Genomic DNA, 18,819 nt, shown 5'->3' with positions numbered 1-18,819 from the left:
AAGCTTAAGTTCAAGGCCAGCACCGAGGCTGCTGACCTACAGAAAAAGCTAGCAGGCATCTTGGTGCCTCAGTTATCTTGAGGGAATTCCACGTGATGTCAAAGCCCAGGGCAGGGAACTGAGGCCATACCTTGTTCTGCATCAGAGAAGTGAAGTCTGCAGTTGGTGTGCTGAAAAGAAGCAAAAGTATCAGGGAGAGCCAAGTGGAACAAGCGTGGCGAGAAGGGTGCTCTTCCTCGTGCTCAGTGTTTGGTATAAGGGTCTTAATGTTAGACTCCAGTTTTCTAGCCTCCAAAGAGGACCTGTGTTTCCCTAGACTCTCCTGACTCCTAAGATGCTCTAAAAGTCCAGGGGCTTGCTTCCTCCCAGGGACGGGCCAGCAGCTTCCTTTGAAGTGGCACCAACACCCCCAATAATAGCAGATATGGAGTTCTGATTGGGTGCAGACACTTAAATTCGAGCTTCATTTTCTATGACACCATCAACCTTCGTAACAGATCCAGGCCACCAGCATCCAGTCACATCACCTCTTAGCGCTAGGATGTCAGAAGTGGGTGCCTGTGGGTCTCTCACTGTCTCATTGGAAAACCTATGCCCGGATGGTATCCTTATTAGCTGCCTCAAGAAGGTCACAATCTAGAAACAGAAATGTGTGACATGCTATCTGAGGTAACAACAGCAGGAAGAGACATGCAGGGAAGAAAAAAAGATGAGGAAGAATTTGGGTCAGTAGCTGCTCCTCAGGAAGGGGACAGTTAGCTGTATGCGCCGAGTCCCTCCCATACCTGTGGCTTCTCCAGTCTTTTCCCTGAAGACAGAGGAAGATGGGAACAATCAGAAATCCCGACACACGGAGTTCTCAGTAGCTGTTTATAGTCTATGTCGGTTGTGCGGACTGTGGCCCTACCGGCTCACCCACTATGAAGGCGGATGACAGTGCTGGGCACTGACACACAGGACATAGAGTCCGGTAACCATCAGTGCGTCAAGGCTGCGTCAGTAGGAGCTGAAGAGGATTACAGGGAAGGGTGCTTTGGAGATTACATGAAGGACTCACGTTTCCTTCCTAGACTGGCTGAAGGGGGAAGCGAGGATCGCCTCAGAAGGCAGGGGAGGCACTGGTCACACGGAAGAGCACCAAGTATCTGTGCTTCTACAGCATAGTGGATCCTGAAGAACTAGGGACAGCTGAGCTTTTGTTTCAGACATTTGGTACTGATACAGTGGAGTGAGAAAGGCCAGAGAGAATAGTTACTGTGGTCATAGAAGCAGCCTGTGTGCAAGCGGGCATGATGCCCATCTTCTCAGGGAGGGGACACACGGGAAGAAGCAGGACTGGAGCCATCTTGAAAAGCATTGTCTAGAAAACAGTGACCACAGGAAACAAAGAGGCTGAACCATCAGAACACGGACAAGAAGGGAGATATGTGGTCATCCAAGAGCCAAGAGCCATCAGGCCTGGGTGATGAAGAGGTCACTTCAAGGTCACCTGTGAACCCTGGAGGTGGGCACCTATAAGTGACAGCTAGGGACTGGGTCTCAGACAGGATTCTAGCCTGGAGCCTTTTTGCCCTATGGTCTTTTCTGTAGCCTACATTTGCCCCAACTCTGGAGACAGCAGAAGCAACAGAGTGAGGGGACAGTAGGAGATGGGATGGGAGACAATGGAAGGTAAGTTCCTTTCTTCTGCAAGCTTAGGCCCAGAGGGAGCAGGTGTGGGCTCAAGGAGAGGAGAGAAGTTTTGGAGAGAGATGAGAGATTTGACATGAGCCTGGGCTAGACTGCCGAGGATCTAAAAATGGGATCCTTCTGCCTCTCTGAAAGGACCAGGAAAACTGTGGCATCTGCCTAAGATACCAGCAAAGGTGAAAGACAGCAAGGCAATATACAAGTCATGATGGAGGACAGGGGTAAGACAAAGATGATATTTCTGCCAGGTCCTCTCTGTGTCTGTCCAGCTATACAGGCTGACTTCACTCCGTGTGAACTCTGTTTTTTTGTTTGTTTGTTTTTAGTTTAAAAGGAAAAATTACAAAGACCCATCACAAAATACAACTTTTAAATGTGTAGTGTTCACTCTGGAATACCCGTAACAACTGTATTTGTATATAGGCTCTGGAAGGAAGTCAGCTGTGGGTAGACTCCACACATATGAACGCTGAAGAACATGTTTCTCTTTTCCTGGTTTTCTGGCTGTCTAAAGCATTATACAGTCCGCCACCAACTGTCCCCTGGTATTCTAAGCGCATAGGTGCGGGTGAAACTCTCCTTAGCAACCACAGGGCAACTCCTACATTTACTCAGATGTAACATCTTTTTATTCTTCTTCATCCCCAAGTATCCTGGGATTAAAGGAGATGCTCTCAAGATCTTGAGAAGTAGAGTCTATGGACAGAGACAAGCTGGTGAGCTTGGTACACCACATCTAAAGCAGATGCCTTTGGTCCTATCTTTCCTGGCCTCTCCGATGGGCCCAAGGAGCTCTGTCTGGGAGGAGGGAGGTCATACTCACTCTTCGTTCACAAAGATGAGTTCCACAGAAGTTTGTCTGTTGTTTACATCAAGACCTATTGTGGTAGAGAAACACAGGAAGTGAAAACTGAGGCAGGAGTGGACCCTGTGTGTGGAAGTCCAGGGGCTCAGGACAGGGTCAGAGGTGCGGTAGATGATCCCCTCCCCTTCTCTCTGGTCTGAAGGTACAGTGGGGGTGTAGATGCAGACAGACTCCAGAGTTTTGCAATAATGCTTGAGCACCTGGGACAAAGAGAAGGGGCGGAGGTACCTGCGGGCAAACTAGGAAGGGAGAGTGTCCATGGGTAAAGGGTACTTGGGTTATGGCATCTGGCATGGGCAAAGTAGGGAAATGAAGACAAGGGCATGGACACCAGGTTGGGCACTGTTGCTGTGAAGAATGGCAGGGAATCCAGGGAGGAGGACGGAGGAGCAGGGGGAGCTGAGCTCCAGTGAACTGTACCCATAAGCTCTGCCTCCTCAGGGCTGGAGGTGCCTGCTACCAGCTGCTCCTCCTCGGCGTTGATCAGCTCCTGCAGCACGGCCTCCACGATGGGCATCACCATGGCGGTGGTGGAGGTGTTGGAGAGCCACATGGACAGCATGGTGGTGCAGCACATGAAACACAGCAGCAGCCTGCGGAGGGCAGGGGCGATTGGGGCGGAGCATGCAGCTGTGGAATTGGGCCTTATGACCCACAGGGTGCCGGCCAGCTTCGAGCTCCCAATGCTGGGTGCAGAGGAACCTTTATTTCAGCATTGGTCCAGCGAATGATTCACATTTTATGGCTAGTGACCATGGCCAGGAAAAAGCCTTTAAAGTAGGAAAGGATAGCTTTGGTAGAAAGGTCCCAGGGTACGGACTCACTGTTATTCTTGCTCTGTGGACATTAGGTGGAGCCCTGTGATGTGTCTCTTACGGACAAGGGGGTTCTTTCCTCTCTCCCTGCACCCAGGGAGTCTAGGGCACAACTGTACCCCTTGCTCAGTGTAAGTCAGCATAGTGATTTGGGAGCAAACAGAGATGAAAGTCGGGGCACTCAGTTACCCGGCTACTTGTCTCAGCATCAACTAGTGGCAAGAATGGTCATAAAGCCACAGAAGCGTTTTCTGTCCCCGCTTGTGTGCATGACTCCAGCTGGCCTCTAGAAGAGTCAAGCTTGGAGGAACACAGAGCAAAAATAACCTTCAGATTATTTCCCCTTGACTCGGAAGCACAGGGCAGGCTGTGCCTCTACAGACCTGGTGCTAGTTGTCATTAGATAAGAACACAGAGGTGGCTTTGTTTATATTTCGGACGACCTTGGACAATCTGGGGGCAGCACATATGTGGACTGTGCCCAAGTAGGGCAGAGTCCTGCCAGTGTTTCTGTTTGAACTGACAGCAACGTGGTTCGAATGTTTTGCACACTAATGGCAGCATGCTACGCGGGCGCAAACTTGCTTGGGTAGTGTGGTAAATAGGGAAGAAGGGAAACACAAATGGGTGGAAATTCTTGTCGGTAGTATAGTTTTAAAGAGCTCTGCAGGGGCTAGAGATGTGGCTCGGGGCTACAGTGCTTGCCCAGGGCGAGGTTGGGGCTTGCTTCACTTATTCCACCAACCCCCTCACCCAGTACCACAAAAGAAACAAAGCTAAACTAAAACAAAGGAGCCATAAGGTCCCAACAAGATGGAAGAAATGCCCCCCCCCCCCCGAAGCTGAGTGGGCAGATGGTTGCTGGGCCTGCGTGGATTAAGCGGTAGTTAGCAATTCCCCTTAGCAATCTGGGAGACAGGAACACCCTTTAGAATTCCAACATGTTAGTCAAAAAGACCGATGCTGGAAATGAATGCTACCTGATTTACAGTTTGCCCCTGGGACTGGCGAGGCAGCTCACATAAGATGTAGTGGAAAGTTTTGAACTAGGCACAGAGAAAGGGAAGAAAGAACAAGGGGCATCCGATCCCACAAAACCGTCCCCCTTGACGCCCCCGCATATTCTGTGAGGGTGAGGATCTGGGCGGAGTGGAAGAAGAGAGAGGATGCGAGGCCATGGAGAGACACGCACTGCCTGCCTAATGGGTCTGGGATCTGAAGCACCACCAGCAACTCGGGTGTATGGAAAGAGACACCCATATCTTCTTAAATGACAATGGGGAAGCCACCCACCCCTTGGTCCAGTGTGTACCCTAACCTACAGGGGAAAAAAACTGGCAAACTGTTTCTGTTGACCCATTTTGTGCTTTCTACCAAGACCCTTAGGTGTTGCAAACCTGCTGTCCTTACAGTCCAGGTGTGACGTGAATGCCTTAGATCTGCTGAAAGTTTCCATCAGGGCTACTGTGCAAATCTGCATTCCGGCTATCGGATCTCTCCCACGGGTGCGGGAGGTCAGTGCCCATCACTCTGATGTCATCTCCTCATTAGCAGAGGAGCGCAAGTACACATCCTGCTGCGGCTCAGGCCCCGCCCCCCACCCCACACGTGACTCACATGCCTGGCTTGGCTCCGGCCATCAAGACCATGCGCAGGGCGATGCGCTTGTGCAAATTCCACTTCTCCACGGCGGCCGCCACGCATATGACACCCACCAGCAGCAGTGTGGTGTTCTTGAAGTACTCAGCCGCCACCTGTAGGGAGAGAGGCAGGTCAGCCACGGGCTGGGAAAGAGCCATGACCAGTGCCGAGTGTTCTGAGAGCCAGAGGCTGGTGAAGGAGAAGCAGGGAGGTGAGGCTTAGTCAATACCTGGTTATCTCCTTCCCTTAGTGTCCTGCAGTTCTGGGATCAAACCCAGGGCCTTTCCCGCGCCGGACAAACACTCTGCCATTAACCTCCACCACCAGTTAAGATGGTTGGTTAACTCCTAAGCACCGGCTGACCTTGGGCATCACCATATCAAACTCTTCACAAAGGCCATCCCATTTCACCCCTTCCAATAATAACTCCATGTGGCCAATAGTATTCAAATAGTACTAAATTTGAATTTGATGTGAATTTTTCTTTAATAAATTTATTTATTTTATGAATGTGTTTTAAAAAAATTAACACACATACATATGTATTTTTACTTTGATCTTTAAAAAATTATTAAAACAGGATGCAATAGCATAGACCTGTGCTGGGATTATAGCCAAGTGCCGCCACACTCCACAGGATAGAATTCTTGAAGGGAATTTTACAGTTTGCTATCCTTTTTTCCTGTTTCACTCAAAATAGAAACAATAAAATATAGACTAAATATTTCATCCTTCACTTTGGTTAGCATTCCCTTCTCATCTGCATGGTCTCCCCCACACACCCACCCCCTTCTTGTGGAACCTCTGCACTCCCAGTGTTCCCCTTTCTCATTACACGCTCCGGCATGTCCTCACTCGGAACATTCTGTCTTCATCCCTGGCTCTATGTTCGGAACAGACTTCACAGCCAAGTTCAAACCTGGTGCAAAAATTCCATACACTGTAGAGCGCTTGGGGCAAGACTGGGGTTGTGGCTTTACTTAAACCTAAACATTGCAGAGAGCTCAAGGGCAAGGCTGGGCTGGTGGTTTGAGGTGTGTGCTGAGGTTTGGTTAGTTTTTAAATCTATCTCTTTCAGTCTTTCGGTAAAAATTTTGGATTGCCAATAGTGGAATAACATGCAAAAGTAGATAAATAAATAAAAAATTAATAATACATCAATCAATAAATAATAATCACATAGATGGAAGAACCATGGCAGAGAGTGAGGAGTTGAACTTTTAAATTTAAAAATGTCTCTCAGAGTGATGAAACAAGAACATTTTTAACTTCAGGAAAAATAATTGCGCAGTGAAGGACATTTAAATATAGTAAAATATGTGGGATTGGAAGTCAATGACATTTATATAACCACACTTAAGAGTTTCCTTTTGGCTACTGAATTAAAAGAAGTTGGGGGGCTGGGGAGATGGCGTGGTTGGTAAAATAAGTGTCAGCCAGCCTGCCGCTATGAATGGGATTCCCTGGATCCACGTAAATCTGCATGCATCTGTAATCCCGGTGCTCCTGTGTGGAGATGGGAGGCAGAGGCAGGAGAGTCATCTGGAAGCTCTCCGGTCAGCTAGACTGTCATAGAGCGGCAGAGACAAGAGAGACTGCCTCAAACAGGGTGGAAGGCAAGGACCTCCACATATACACTGTGGTACGTGCGTACCCTCAGCCACCACCCCTCCTGTATAGTTACTTATTGGAGAATGAAGGGAATCACAGTGGGGGCGGGGTGTAAGAGAACACAGTTCTTACCTGCCACATGGTGGGTGTCATTTAATGTCTAAAACCAGTGACTCAGTGGGAATATGGTGATTAGTGCCGGGGGTAGCATAGGTGAAAGGCATGGCGTCTGAGGCTGGCTGGCTGGGACTTGGAAAAAGTGAGGAAGAGCTGGGGAAGGAGACTCCTGCTTTCATGATAGACTCGTTTAGTTTAAACTTTGTTCAAGCAAACCTTCATAGCCACAACAACGGAACCTACTCCATTTCTCTTTGCCGGCTTGGAAATTTCATGAGTTTTTTGTTTTCACAGTGTGGTTCATGCCTGCGACCATTTTCTGGGAGGCAGAGCCCTGTGCTTCTGGTTGACCTAGCTCTTGTCCCCAAGCTTCCTCATCAGTTGACCATGGTCACGAATGCTCCCAGAGGCCATAGGAAGTCTTCTACTACAGGTAGTTCGAAACGTTCCTGGGGAAGACGCTGTTCCCAGGAGGAGTGAGCATGGTTGGGATGCTATGGGGCCAGTACCTTTCTAGTTTCCTCCCTAGGTTTCTGTGAGTTGGCTTGGGACAGTCTTGAATTTTCCTTTGTCTACTGAGAGGGAACCTCACAACAGACATACGACATGGAAATCATGGGGAATGATCCGTGTGCTACCCTGTGACCCCTGCTTCCTGCTGTGGAAGAGTTGATGAGACTGTAATTCTTCTCCTAGGAGGCTGGCAACAACTTTGGCATGTGCCATCTCATAACACCAGTTTGTGTGTGATGTCTTCTAGAAGGCTCAGTGTTCCTCGTAGGTGGGACTACTTTCTCAGGGTCCCACCCAAGGATAAGAGGAGGACCGTCAGGTAGGTTGGACCTTCTACACTCCAGGTGCTTTGCAGTTCACAATTGCTTTTTCCACTGAGCCCTGCAGAAGTCCTATGGGACGTACACTGGTTGTGTTTAGTTTTAAGATGAGCGAACTCAGAGAGGTTGAGGAACCCGTATGAAGTCACGGTGTGAGGGCAAAGGTGGGGTATCCAAGCATAGCCGAAGCTAAAACCTACTAGGTACCATGCTGTATGAGGTGGACCAGCCGGAAACCAACTGGGAGCAGGCCATTCAGTATCCAGAAAGCACAGGCCGGCATACATTGCTAACCTTCATCCACATCCAGTCTTGACACTGGCTGTAACTGCTGAGGCAGGGTGCCAATCAAAGACTCCGCTTCAGTGTGTTACTGGCTCTGTGATGTTTTCTCATTAAGTGTCTGATGAGCTTCGATCAATTCAGGTGTCCTCCCTGACCTCTTGTGTGTGAGCCAGGGGCTCTCTTGATAGGCTGTGAACACAGAGGTTGCACAGGAAAGTGGGAGGAGCGAGAATTCCAGAGTCAGCCACCCTAGGGAGATTACGCAACCCCTCTCGGCTTTTTTCTTTTCATCTCAATGAAAAGCAGGGTTATGTAAATCCCTACCTTGGAAAGTTGTTGCCACGAGTAAATGCCAGCTGCAAACCTAGCTAGCATGGCCTGCCACATAACAACCGGGACTTCTGGCAACTCTCTTCCTGTTCCTAGAAACTTTACTCAAAGCCTGGCCCAGTCTGGGGGGACTAGCATATGGAGCAGGCTCCTGCACAGAGCTAAGCCACGGGCTGCCTGCTCCTTCACACTGGTGAATGAAAGTCCCGCTCCGTGGTGGTGTCTGTGGTTTTCCCAGCCCACTGGCTTCTCTTCCGCAATAAGACCCGCTTATTTAGAGCCCCTCCAGGGCACCTCCAAGTCTCCAGATTCCTAAGGATTATCTTAACCCTTTTCTAAAGTGTGCTACCTGCTTCCTGACTCTGTTGGATCTGCCACCTTGTCCCAGTCTCCTTCCAACAGGTACAGTGTCCGACTCCCAGCCCAGCAGCGCCCACACAGGGGCACGCACACCTCACTAGCCGCTGACAGCACTGAGTCTCCCTTCCCTGCCCACATCTTATACTCTTTCTCTCTTCTCAGGCCATGCGGTGTCCTCTATTGAGACAAATGTCCTCAGCTGTCCCTTCCCCAAGTTTTAATACTTGCCGGCTTGGAAGAGCTGATAGCAGAACCTGTTGGAGTTATCTATAAGCAGCACTAGGGTCTAATAGTGCACTTCTCCCAGGAAGACAGCTCATGGATTTGTGATGAGTGTGGGGGCAGCCATTGTCTCCTCTGCCTTTCAGCTCTCTGGCTTTCCTGGGAGCGAATAAGTATTTGAGACTGCATTTTAGAAGAGATGGGTCCCCGAGAAAAAGTGTCACTATAGAAGGGTATGGTGAGGAGCCTGGGCTCTGGAGAGCAGCCGCTGGCTGTTACCCCTACCCCATACCCAACCATCTCGCCCATGAGCTAGAGGCTCTCGGACAAGCTAGTAGACTCCATGTTGGTCACTCCGGCCTGGGAAGTGGCAATAGCAGAGCGACTTAACTCACTAATAGTCAGGGCCTTGGTGGCCTTGAGCGAGACAGAGCAGCTGGGCCCTGAGGAGTGCTCAGCGGGAAGTACTTATCAAGAAAGGAAAAGAAATCAGTGCCAGGAGCTGGGGAATGAGGGGTGGAGCTCCGGTCTGCCAGCACAAGCAGGGGAAGGGAATGAGAAGAAACAGGAGGGACGGGCAGACTCAGAAGAGAGATCCATCCAGGTTTCCTCAGAGAGGGACGAGGGGGACGACTTTGAAAGAGCTGGCTTGGCCTTGGATTGGGGGACAAAGGTCAAAGGATGCTTGTTAACTAGTCCTTTGTTAGGGAACTGCAGGTGACTTTAGCTGAAGGTGGTGAGCTTTAAATACTCCTTTCCTGGACACGAATGTACCCTGGACACAGCCACCTCTCTTGAGCTGCAGTTTTAGTTTTCTGTGGTTTTGGTGACCCAAGGCTAACAGTGGTTGGAAAATTCCAGAAATAAACAATCCCTGAATCTTGACTTGTACTCTTCCCAGCAGCAGTATGAAGTCTCCTGCCTCCTATTCAGGACGTGCGTTATCCCCAGGCCCAGTGTATCCACTCTGTATAGGTGAGTCTCCCGCTAGGCATCCATCGACTATCTTAGTCATAAGAATCACTGTCATCCTGGAGTACCTGCACTCAAGGAACTCATTGCATTTAATGACGACCTTAAAGCAAGGACTGGAGTGATGATGGAAAGGTGGCCGTGATGGAAAGGGCTTAAACTCCAGAAGGACATTTGAACTCTGGTCCTCAGTGGCAAAACTGCAGGGCACCAAGCAACATAATACATCTAGTGTTTAATGCTCCGTGTTTCTAGGCAACCACAGGGAGACTTGGGACATAGCCCTTATGTATAATGTATAAGTGTGTGTGTGTGTGTGTGTGTGTGTGTAGTGGACTATGAAGTATTACTTTAACTATCTTTTGACTTTTTTTTTTTTAATGGGAGGAAGGCGATTATGGCTCTCTTCCAAGATGTTTGAGAATGGGAATCCAGATATCAACTTCATCTTGCTGTTTTTCTCACAAAGAATGTGGGCTTGAACCTCTTTGGGGGCCATTCTCATGGGAGACAGGCAGACAGAAAGACTGACTCCTTGTTCTTGCGTGTAAGCTGGTGCCGCGATAGGCCCTTTCACACTCAGAACAGCACAAGGGTCTCACAATGTCCATGGGGTAGGTACTTCCACCCTGGCAAGTTTTACAATGTGGGCAAAACTCTCATTGAGCCTAAAGCATGCTCTTTTTGCTTGGTTGGCCAGCTATCGCATTCCCAGAATCCACCTTCCTTTGGCCCATGAGACTAGGCGCAGCACTTGACACCTACAGCCACACCTGGTGTTCTCATGGGTGCTGGAGATTTGAACTCAGGTCCTCTTAATTTCACAGAATGTTCTCTCACTCACTAGGCCATCTCCCCAGCCCCACTTTACATTTTATGTTGGACTGCATTCATAGTTATTTTGGGGGGCGTGCAGTCTGGGGGCCACAGTGTGAACACTTCTACAACTTTAGACCCAGAACTAGATGCTTGACTTGGCTCTGCCTTAACATTGGGTCCTGTCAAAAACAGGGACATTACGCTACTCTGGCTAGTGTCTAAGGAGGACACAAAGGCCAGCCATGTCTACCTCTCTGCTTGTCATTCCCTCAGGGCAGCGATGCGGCTATGCTGAGAATATCCTGTAGGGGCTCCCTCTTCTCATCCATGGATTTTATTCCTGGGAACCCTGGTTTTCAAATGCATCTGCTGCTGCAGTTAATTCCAGGGATAGCTGTGGGAAGGAAGAGACCAGGGAAGTCCAAGTAACTGGCACCTCAGACTCCCGTCCCTGTTTGAGTAAGCCTTGCTCTTTCTCCTGTTTTGTATATTGAGTCCTTAAGATTGGGTTTAAAGAAAAGGTATTGAGTCAGGCCTAGTGGCACACATTTGTAATGCCAGCTGAGGCAGGAGGATGGAAAGTTTGAGGCCGGCCTGGGCTACATGGTAAGACTCCCGCTCTTCAACAAATAAATAAAGGACCCCAGAAAAGAAAAAAAAAGAGGAGAAAAAAGGAACTGTTGCTTATAAAAAATATTCTTTAGGGGGCTGGAGACATGACTCAGTGATAAAGAGCATTTGCTGCTTTTCCAGAGGACCTGGGTTCGGTCCCTAGCACTCACATAACTGCCTATAACTCTGGCTCCAGGGGATCTGACTCTCTCTGGCCTCAAGGACACCTGCATGAATGCAGTGCACATAAACTCATCCAGGTTTGCATGCATACACATAAATAAAAATAACTAAATAATAAATATTTAAAAAATTATTTTAACATTCTACCTTAGCAAGGAAAGCCCTAGATGGACACCCAGGGAGACCCCAAACCTGGCCTAACTCCCGTGTGGCTGGAGGTCTTGACCTTATTCTCCACAACTCCAGTTTCTGACGTAGGATTCTGCAAAGTACACAGAGTGGGACGGCTGAGGCAGGGGCTGGGCTTGAGGCCAGGCATGAAGTTTGGTCTGGTCATGGCTCAGACGAACTTGTTCCTCCCATAGAAACAAGAACTTAGCCTCAAAGGCTACAGGGTCTACAGCTTCCATATCTGGCCAGATATGAAGTTCAGCTGAGGTCGATGGGCAGGCTGAGCTTATGGCAGAGGGCTCACCTGAGGTGCAGCCCACATCCCTGACGGACCTGCATGCAGGAGGAGGGTCAGCCTCCATGTGCAGCCTGCGTGCAGGAGGAGGGTCAGCCTCCATGTGCAGCCTGCGTGCAGGAGGAGGGTCAGCCTCCATGTGCAGCCTGCGTGCAGGAGGAGGGTCAACCTCCATGTGCAGCCTGTGTGCAAGAGGAGGGTCAGCCCTTTCTGACCTTGAGAGCGGGGTGGGGGAATGGCTTCAGCGTTGAACAAACAGAGAAAGCCAGGGTTTGTACAGCAGGCGGCACCCAGAGGGTCAGAAAGACTGGGAGCCAGCAGGGAATCAGATTCATGACATCAGGCTCCAGCAGGACACGGCTGCTATCCCAGTGGGGGCTGCCTCCAATCTCTCTTGTCCTGGCAGGAGCTCGAATCTCAGTGAGGCTGGCCTAGTGGCTTGCAAGGCAGGGGCAGAAGATGGGGAGGGGGAGGGGAGTGTACAGAGGGAATGTGTAAATACTATCAGAAGTCATTTCTGTTTCCCGGGCTTCCCAGGAAACTGATCCAAGCTCCTCCCATGGTGCCACGATGAGTCTCACGCCACCCCTACCTCCCTGCCTGTTCCTTTGGTGCTCTCTGCATGCCGTTCTCCCTAAGCACAGAGGATGTCAGCTAACCGGAGTGCCCAGGCTGTCAGCATCACAAGCAACACAGTAGTAAAGGGTGAAAAGACTTTTAAGTCAGATATGATGTCAGTAACAATTACAATCAAGCCCAAACAAACAAAATGAACCTAAGATCCAGGGCCAGTTCTGCGTACCAGCAGAGGGACGTATCACAGGATGCTCTTGGGAAGATTGTAGGCAGGTATGGGGAAATGCCTGGGTGTTGAGGTCAACTTAGACTATGTATGAAGACCTATCCAAAAAACGAATGGCAGAATCCTAAAGTCAAGGAATGTCCAATCACCTGCCAAGTCAGAAGAGTCCATCTCTAGCCTAGTGTCCTTGATGTGATGATCATTTGGCTCAAACCTTTTGGAACAGGAATCTGAGGACCACACACAGACACCTGTTCCAGAGTTTCCCCTTACACATGGTATCCATTATGGGAGCTTCTTCTAGCCCTTTGACTGTTTAGTTTGGACTGAGCCTGCCATGCTAGACAGAGAAGCCAGAAGCTACGTCTCCCTAAACTATTTCTTCATTCCCTAGGCTTCTCAGGTTCCAGATCTTTGATGCTCTGGCCAACTCACCTCGGCAAGAGCTCCTAGTGCAGACTGCTGTGTTGTGCCCATCATTTATTAACTCAGCAGAAGCCTTTGGTACAAATGGCCCAGAGGTCAAAAGTTTAAGTTTTACAATCACACACTCCAAGATTCAAGTCCTGGTTCCATTGCTTACTAGCTGTGCAACCGTGGGTAAGTTACTTAACATTTTTGAACTTCTGTTTGCTCCCATAAAACAAAGGTAGGGAACTATGGCTCCTTATAGAAGATTAAATATCGCAGGCCTGGAGATGATGTTCCATGGACCCTGGCAGAAGGTACAGAGAAGGGGGAAGAAACTCCTTTCCTTGACTCTGCTGCTTGAACTGGGGCCTCTCATCTTATTTTCCTCTGGGACTTATGGCATCAGCCCCCCTGGTTTTCTGGCTCTTGGACTCACAGAGCTCACACCCAGGGCTCTCCTGGGGTTCCTGCCACCACAGCAACTCAAGGGATGTCTCAGCAGTCTGGCTGAGGCAGCTCCTTATAACACAGGCATCTCTTTCCATGTCTGTATCTACAGCTAAAGCTGTCCCGTCCTCCTATTGGGTGGCTTCTGTTTTCTCCAGAGCTCTGATGACTATAAATAGCCTCAGGTAGTGGGAACTCAGGAGACAGAAATAAGACTTGAGTGGGCATAAGTGACATGATTACTTCTGTCACCTCTGGGCACTGTACCATCCTGAATGGAAAATCTAGAACTCAGAAGCTGAGTGAATGCATGAGTGACAACAGCCACAGTCTTGGGGCCACACCAACCCCATTCACACACTCTCCTTTATGTGGAGGTCATGCTCTTTAGCCCCAAGAAGCACAGGAAGCGAGGACCATGACCTGAGGGCACTGGGACACAGGCAGGCCACAAGACACCACAAGCCCTAGACAACACATGCTACAGAAAGTTATCTTTGGTATATACCACTTAAAAGGTGAAAACAGGTTAGTTCAGAGGGAAGGGAAGTACTCTTAGGTGAGGTCTTCAGAAATGTTTGTCAGAGCATAATTCAGTAACAGGAATATATATACAAGGTTTCTCTGTGTAGCTTTGGAGCCTGTCCTGGAATTTACTCTGTAGACCAGGTTGACCTAGAACTCATAGAGAAGCACCTGCCTCTGCCTCTCAAGTGTTGAGATTAAAGGTGTGCACCATCACCGCCTGGACCTGAGTAATAGGATTTTAAAAGTGAAGAAATTTCAAGGAATCTTCTGAAATGGGGGCGACCACCCAAGTCTCAGCAGGGGGATGGTCAAGCAGGAGTTGGGTTAGGAACGGTACATGTGGATGACTTGGAGGCTCGGGAGGAGAGCAGCCTAGCTTTCCCCTGATGATGAGTGAGCCATGATGCTGGTATAAGGGTACAGCTAGAGGGGGTGCAGTGACTGCTTCTTCTGGCCCACAAGGAGCTAGAACCCATGTCCTTTATCTTGGTGGCATTTTTCTTTAATCTGAACTAAGGTCAACTGGACAGACTGTATTTGGACTAAGCTGCACATTGATGCACAATTGCTAAATATGGCCACCTACCAAAAACAACTGAAGACAGACGGAGTAAGATTTTTGACTCAAAAAATAAAATGTCTTCTTAATCCCACCCTCCTAGAAATAGCAATACCTGATCACACATGAAGGCCATTCCTTTCAAGTTAAAAGATCCCTCCCCAAACTGTTGCTTCCAAAGAGTCTCCCTATTAAGTTGGCCTTCCTGGCTACACAGAGGAGCAAGACTTGGATAGCTGTCGCCTAGCAACACCTCCATAGTATACTGGGTTGTTGGGTTCACCTGGAGGATACCTGGTTCCCCTCCAGCACCCCCAACTTCCCAGTGAAGTTCTGGGTCCTCAATATTAAGGAGAAATATGCAGAACAAGTTTGTACTCTTTTCCTAAGAAAAGTTGTCTTTGAGGTTGATTGTTCTTTTAGGCACACACAAGAAATCCATCACATCTCTCTTTTCACCCTCAGAAGAAGGGCGACATGGGGAGGGGGGAGGTGGAGCATCTGCCACAATGGCTGGTTTTTGATTGTGACTTTTTCTTGTATCCATGTTACACACATATCTGTAGGGACAAAAACTTGCTCACAGTTTGGGAATTCTATCCTCAGGCTATGATTACTCACAAAAAGAAAAAGAAATCGAAAGCAAACTAAAAAAAATTGTTAGTCAAGAACATCCCATATAAAGAGAAGCTGTTCACTGGTGACCATATACAATCATCAAGGTCAAATTCATCCCGTAGAAAGAGACGGTGTCTATTGGTGACCAAATACAACCATCAAGGGAACTTCAAAAATGTTCTGTTGTTCAAGGCTAAGGCAGCCCATAGACCAGCTTCCTTCTTCCGCCCAGCACAGAGACAGGGATGCCTGCAGTTCCCAGCAATTGGTAACACTATGGAGGCCCATCTATTTTAGGAATTGTCTTTGCATGGTAGAGTGAACACGATTCCAGGCTCTGAAATCTAACAGGTACAGTCTACTGCTCTCTCCTGTATGAGCGGGGTCAGTTTTACTCTCGAAGCCTCTTTCCTGCTGTGTAGATTGGAGCTATCCACACCCTTTCCTAGAACTCTTGAGAGCTCTCCGCTGAAGAATGAAGGCGACTTCATGTAGTGCCCGATTCTTAGGTAGACACAATCGCCCGTTCCCTTCTGTCCTCCAGTGCACCTGACTTACCCAACTCTGCTTTTCAGTTTCTTCATTAGGTGACCTAGACCAGCGCTTCTCAACTTTCCTAATGCTGTGACCCTTCCTAATACAATTCCTCGTGTTGTGGTGACCCCAACCATAAAATTATTTTCATTGCTACTTCAGAACTGTAATTTTGCTACTGTTACGAATCACAATGGAAATATCTGATATGTGGGATATCTGATATGTAACCCTTGTGAAAGGGCCATTCGACCCCAAGGGGGTCACGACCCACAGGTTGAGAACCACTGCCCTGATGGAGCCAGATGATAACTAAGGAGGCACACTATTTACCTGGTTCCCATCCTGCAGGCTGTTTTCATTTTTTTTTTTAAAGCAGGGGGCTGAGGGATAGCTCAGAGTTTAAGAGCACTGAATGAAGATGGAGGGAAGAAGGGGAAGAATTCAGTGTCTGGATCAGGAGATGCAAAGCCCGGCGCTCGGGAGCTCTTCCTGTGCGTAAGGACGGTCTCTCCCATCAACGCCTATCTCCTATCATCTGAAGGCCTCCTTCGCTGGTCCCGCAGACCTGAGCACAAGGTTGGGTTATAAGTGGTCTAACCTCACTGGATCGGAGAACTCCGAAGAACGGGTAGAGGAAGGCGGGTACGAGGGCTGCTGCTCCAAGAGGCACCGCCTCGGACACCCAGTACACGGCGGTCACAAGCAACACGTAAGCACACGCGGCCTCCTGGAAGGGGAGGAAAGAGGTACTTAGTCACTGGGACAGTCACTGTTGCCATGGAGACTCCCGATGAGACCCAGGGCCAAGACAATAGACAACTTAGATCCCACCGGAAGGACCCGTGCTGTGCGTGTGGTTGGCTCTGTATCCATGTGCAGCCTGGACTTTGATGGAGTCCCAGCTCTGATGATTCTTAAAGCCATAGAGAGTGATGATTGATTCTGAGCGCAGCATTTGGGGTCAAGTTCACAAATAGTAGAGATTGCGTTCAAAGCTTTAATTGGTGCATATTGGATCAAGTTCTTTAGCTACTGGAGGCTCTCGGGGGTAGTGGAAGATAGATCAGTGTGTGTCTGATTGGTTCACATGTGGGGTCTGGGGTCAGCCATCCTAATCTTCAATCCAGGTCTACCCTCTATGAAGATTTTTTGGGGCATCTGATATGTACCCACTGAAAGGAAGTGGTTTGGTAAGAAATGAAATTTAAAAATAACCCACAAGGTGGCTTCTGTACTGTGTTCTCATTGCCTCTGGGGAGAACTTCTACCTCAGGACTCTTCTAGGGAGACCAGCAAGGCCTTGAGTCCACCCCTGACTCCAGCCTCATTGGATTTACATACTGATGTTACATTATTAAACATTTCCCATGAAGCTGGGTGGTGGTAGCGCACACTTTTAATCCCACTTTTAATCTGCACTCGGGAGGCAGAGGCAGGCAGATCTTTGTGAGTTCGAGGCCAGCCTGGTCTACAAGAGCTAGTTCCAGGACAGGCTCCAAAGCCACAGAGAAACCCTGTCTTGAACCTCTCCACCACCCCCCAAAAAATTTCCTGGAAATATAATAGGCTTCACTATCTTAAAAGTAAGTAAAGTTAAATCCCCTTGTTTTAAAATATTTTTTAAGCAATTTGGTTCAGTAGGTTTTTTTGCTTGTTTGTTGTTGTTTTTTTGGTTTTCTTTTGTCTTGTGTTGTTTTAGTTTTTGAGGGAAAGGGTCTAGCTATGTTGCCAGGCTGGTTTCAGACTCATGAGTTCAAGTGGTCCTCCTGAGTCAGTCTCCATGCTAGAGGCTTGCCATCACATCTGGCTTAGGTGTAATTAATTCAACGAATTGCTAGGCAACAAGTGTTGGCTGTTTTCCCCTTCAATTCTCAGCCTGAGCTTGTACCATGTACTAGCAGTGAGTGGGGGAATCTTTTCTCTGGGAAGGGTCTGGTGTTGACTGTGGGTGGGTACAGATAGGCAGCAGTCCCTAGACTGAGGCTCATTTTGGAGGAAGGAGAAGGGACACATCGTTCCTCAGCCTTGGCTCTAATGACTCTAAGCTCATTCTTTGCTTTTGGGCCTTCCCGTGTGGTGCACTGAGCCTGGTAGCATCATTTGTCTCTTCCCACTTAGCCATTAGTAGACCCTCCCCTGTTATGACAATCCTGAAAGGTTCTCGTTGTCCCTGGAGGCCACGCCCATGGCCTGGTGCCACAGAAATATCCTTCTATAGAGGGGATAGAAGACTAACCATCCGCAGGAGATGGCAGGGTGGGAAATCTGGAAATTTACCAGTGTTCTCCTCAACTCACCAAAAACCACACCGTGCAACCAAACAGTACAGAGGGTAGATAAACACAACTTTATAAAAACACCACTGTTCCTAGTCTTGGCTACCAGCAGGACTGATTGGTGCCAAGGGATGGTCCCGAGGAAGGGACGTCACTTTCTAAGATCTTAATAATTGCAACATTCCAAAGTGCCCACAGAGGACATTATACAGAGAACCCAAGCCAGCTGAGACTCCCTCAGTGTTTACATAGGATGCAGGTAGGACCCAGCCCAGTCTGCCTGCCCAACAAGGAACCTGACAAATCTTGCTCTGTTCCGGGATCAGTGATATCTGGCTTTGCTGGAAGGGACCTTACTCCCTCCGGATAGCCATGGATTATGGCAGGCTGGGGTTAGGAAGGGGAAGTGAGCCCACTGTTGACTGTAACACCCACAGAATTTTCCTCTGAGGACAAAGGATGAGATAAGAGATACAGCTTTCAGAATTGCTGATAACGTGCTAGAAGTGATACCTTTAGGGAAGATGCAGTTTAGGGAAACGGCCTCCTCGTTGTAGGCATGAAGTTCTAGCCCACATTTCCTCTTTGTGGCAGAGAGACAAGAGGAAGGGTTTTAAGTCCAGGTTAGGATAATGGGGCAGAATGTTGTCTGTCCCTCACTGGGGCAACCTTTACAGGGCCCCGATTTAAGTGAGAAAAGGAGGGAGAGAGAGAGAGAGAGAGAGAGAGAGAGAGAGAGAGAGAGAGAGAGAGAGAGAGAGAGAAGAGCGCAACAGATGATTTTCTTTCTGCTATGCACCATTGAATTGGAACAGGAAAGA

General features: G+C 48.8%; 1 protein-coding gene across 1 annotated transcript in view; it reads right to left on the bottom strand.

The window, feature by feature from the left end:
• The window catches only part of Slc13a4 (solute carrier family 13 member 4), a 38,450-nt gene that overhangs the window by 16,494 nt on the left and 3,137 nt on the right, over positions 1 to 18,819 (bottom strand). Inside the window, exons 2-6 of the mRNA XM_057779212.1 lie at positions 16,321 to 16,449; positions 4,987 to 5,123; positions 2,975 to 3,147; positions 2,513 to 2,567; positions 131 to 170 (exon numbers count right to left, since the gene is read on the bottom strand). Of these exons, the coding sequence (XP_057635195.1) occupies positions 131 to 170; positions 2,513 to 2,567; positions 2,975 to 3,147; positions 4,987 to 5,123; positions 16,321 to 16,449 (534 nt within the window). The remainder of the gene's footprint in view (positions 1 to 130; positions 171 to 2,512; positions 2,568 to 2,974; positions 3,148 to 4,986; positions 5,124 to 16,320; positions 16,450 to 18,819) is intronic.

The sequence above is a fragment of the Chionomys nivalis genome, chromosome 1 (assembly GCF_950005125.1).
Source record: "Chionomys nivalis chromosome 1, mChiNiv1.1, whole genome shotgun sequence".
Taxonomy (NCBI): Eukaryota; Metazoa; Chordata; class Mammalia; order Rodentia; family Cricetidae; genus Chionomys; species Chionomys nivalis.
The sequence above is the reverse complement of the archived record's forward strand: the minus strand, read 5'-3'. Positions and strand labels throughout refer to the sequence as shown.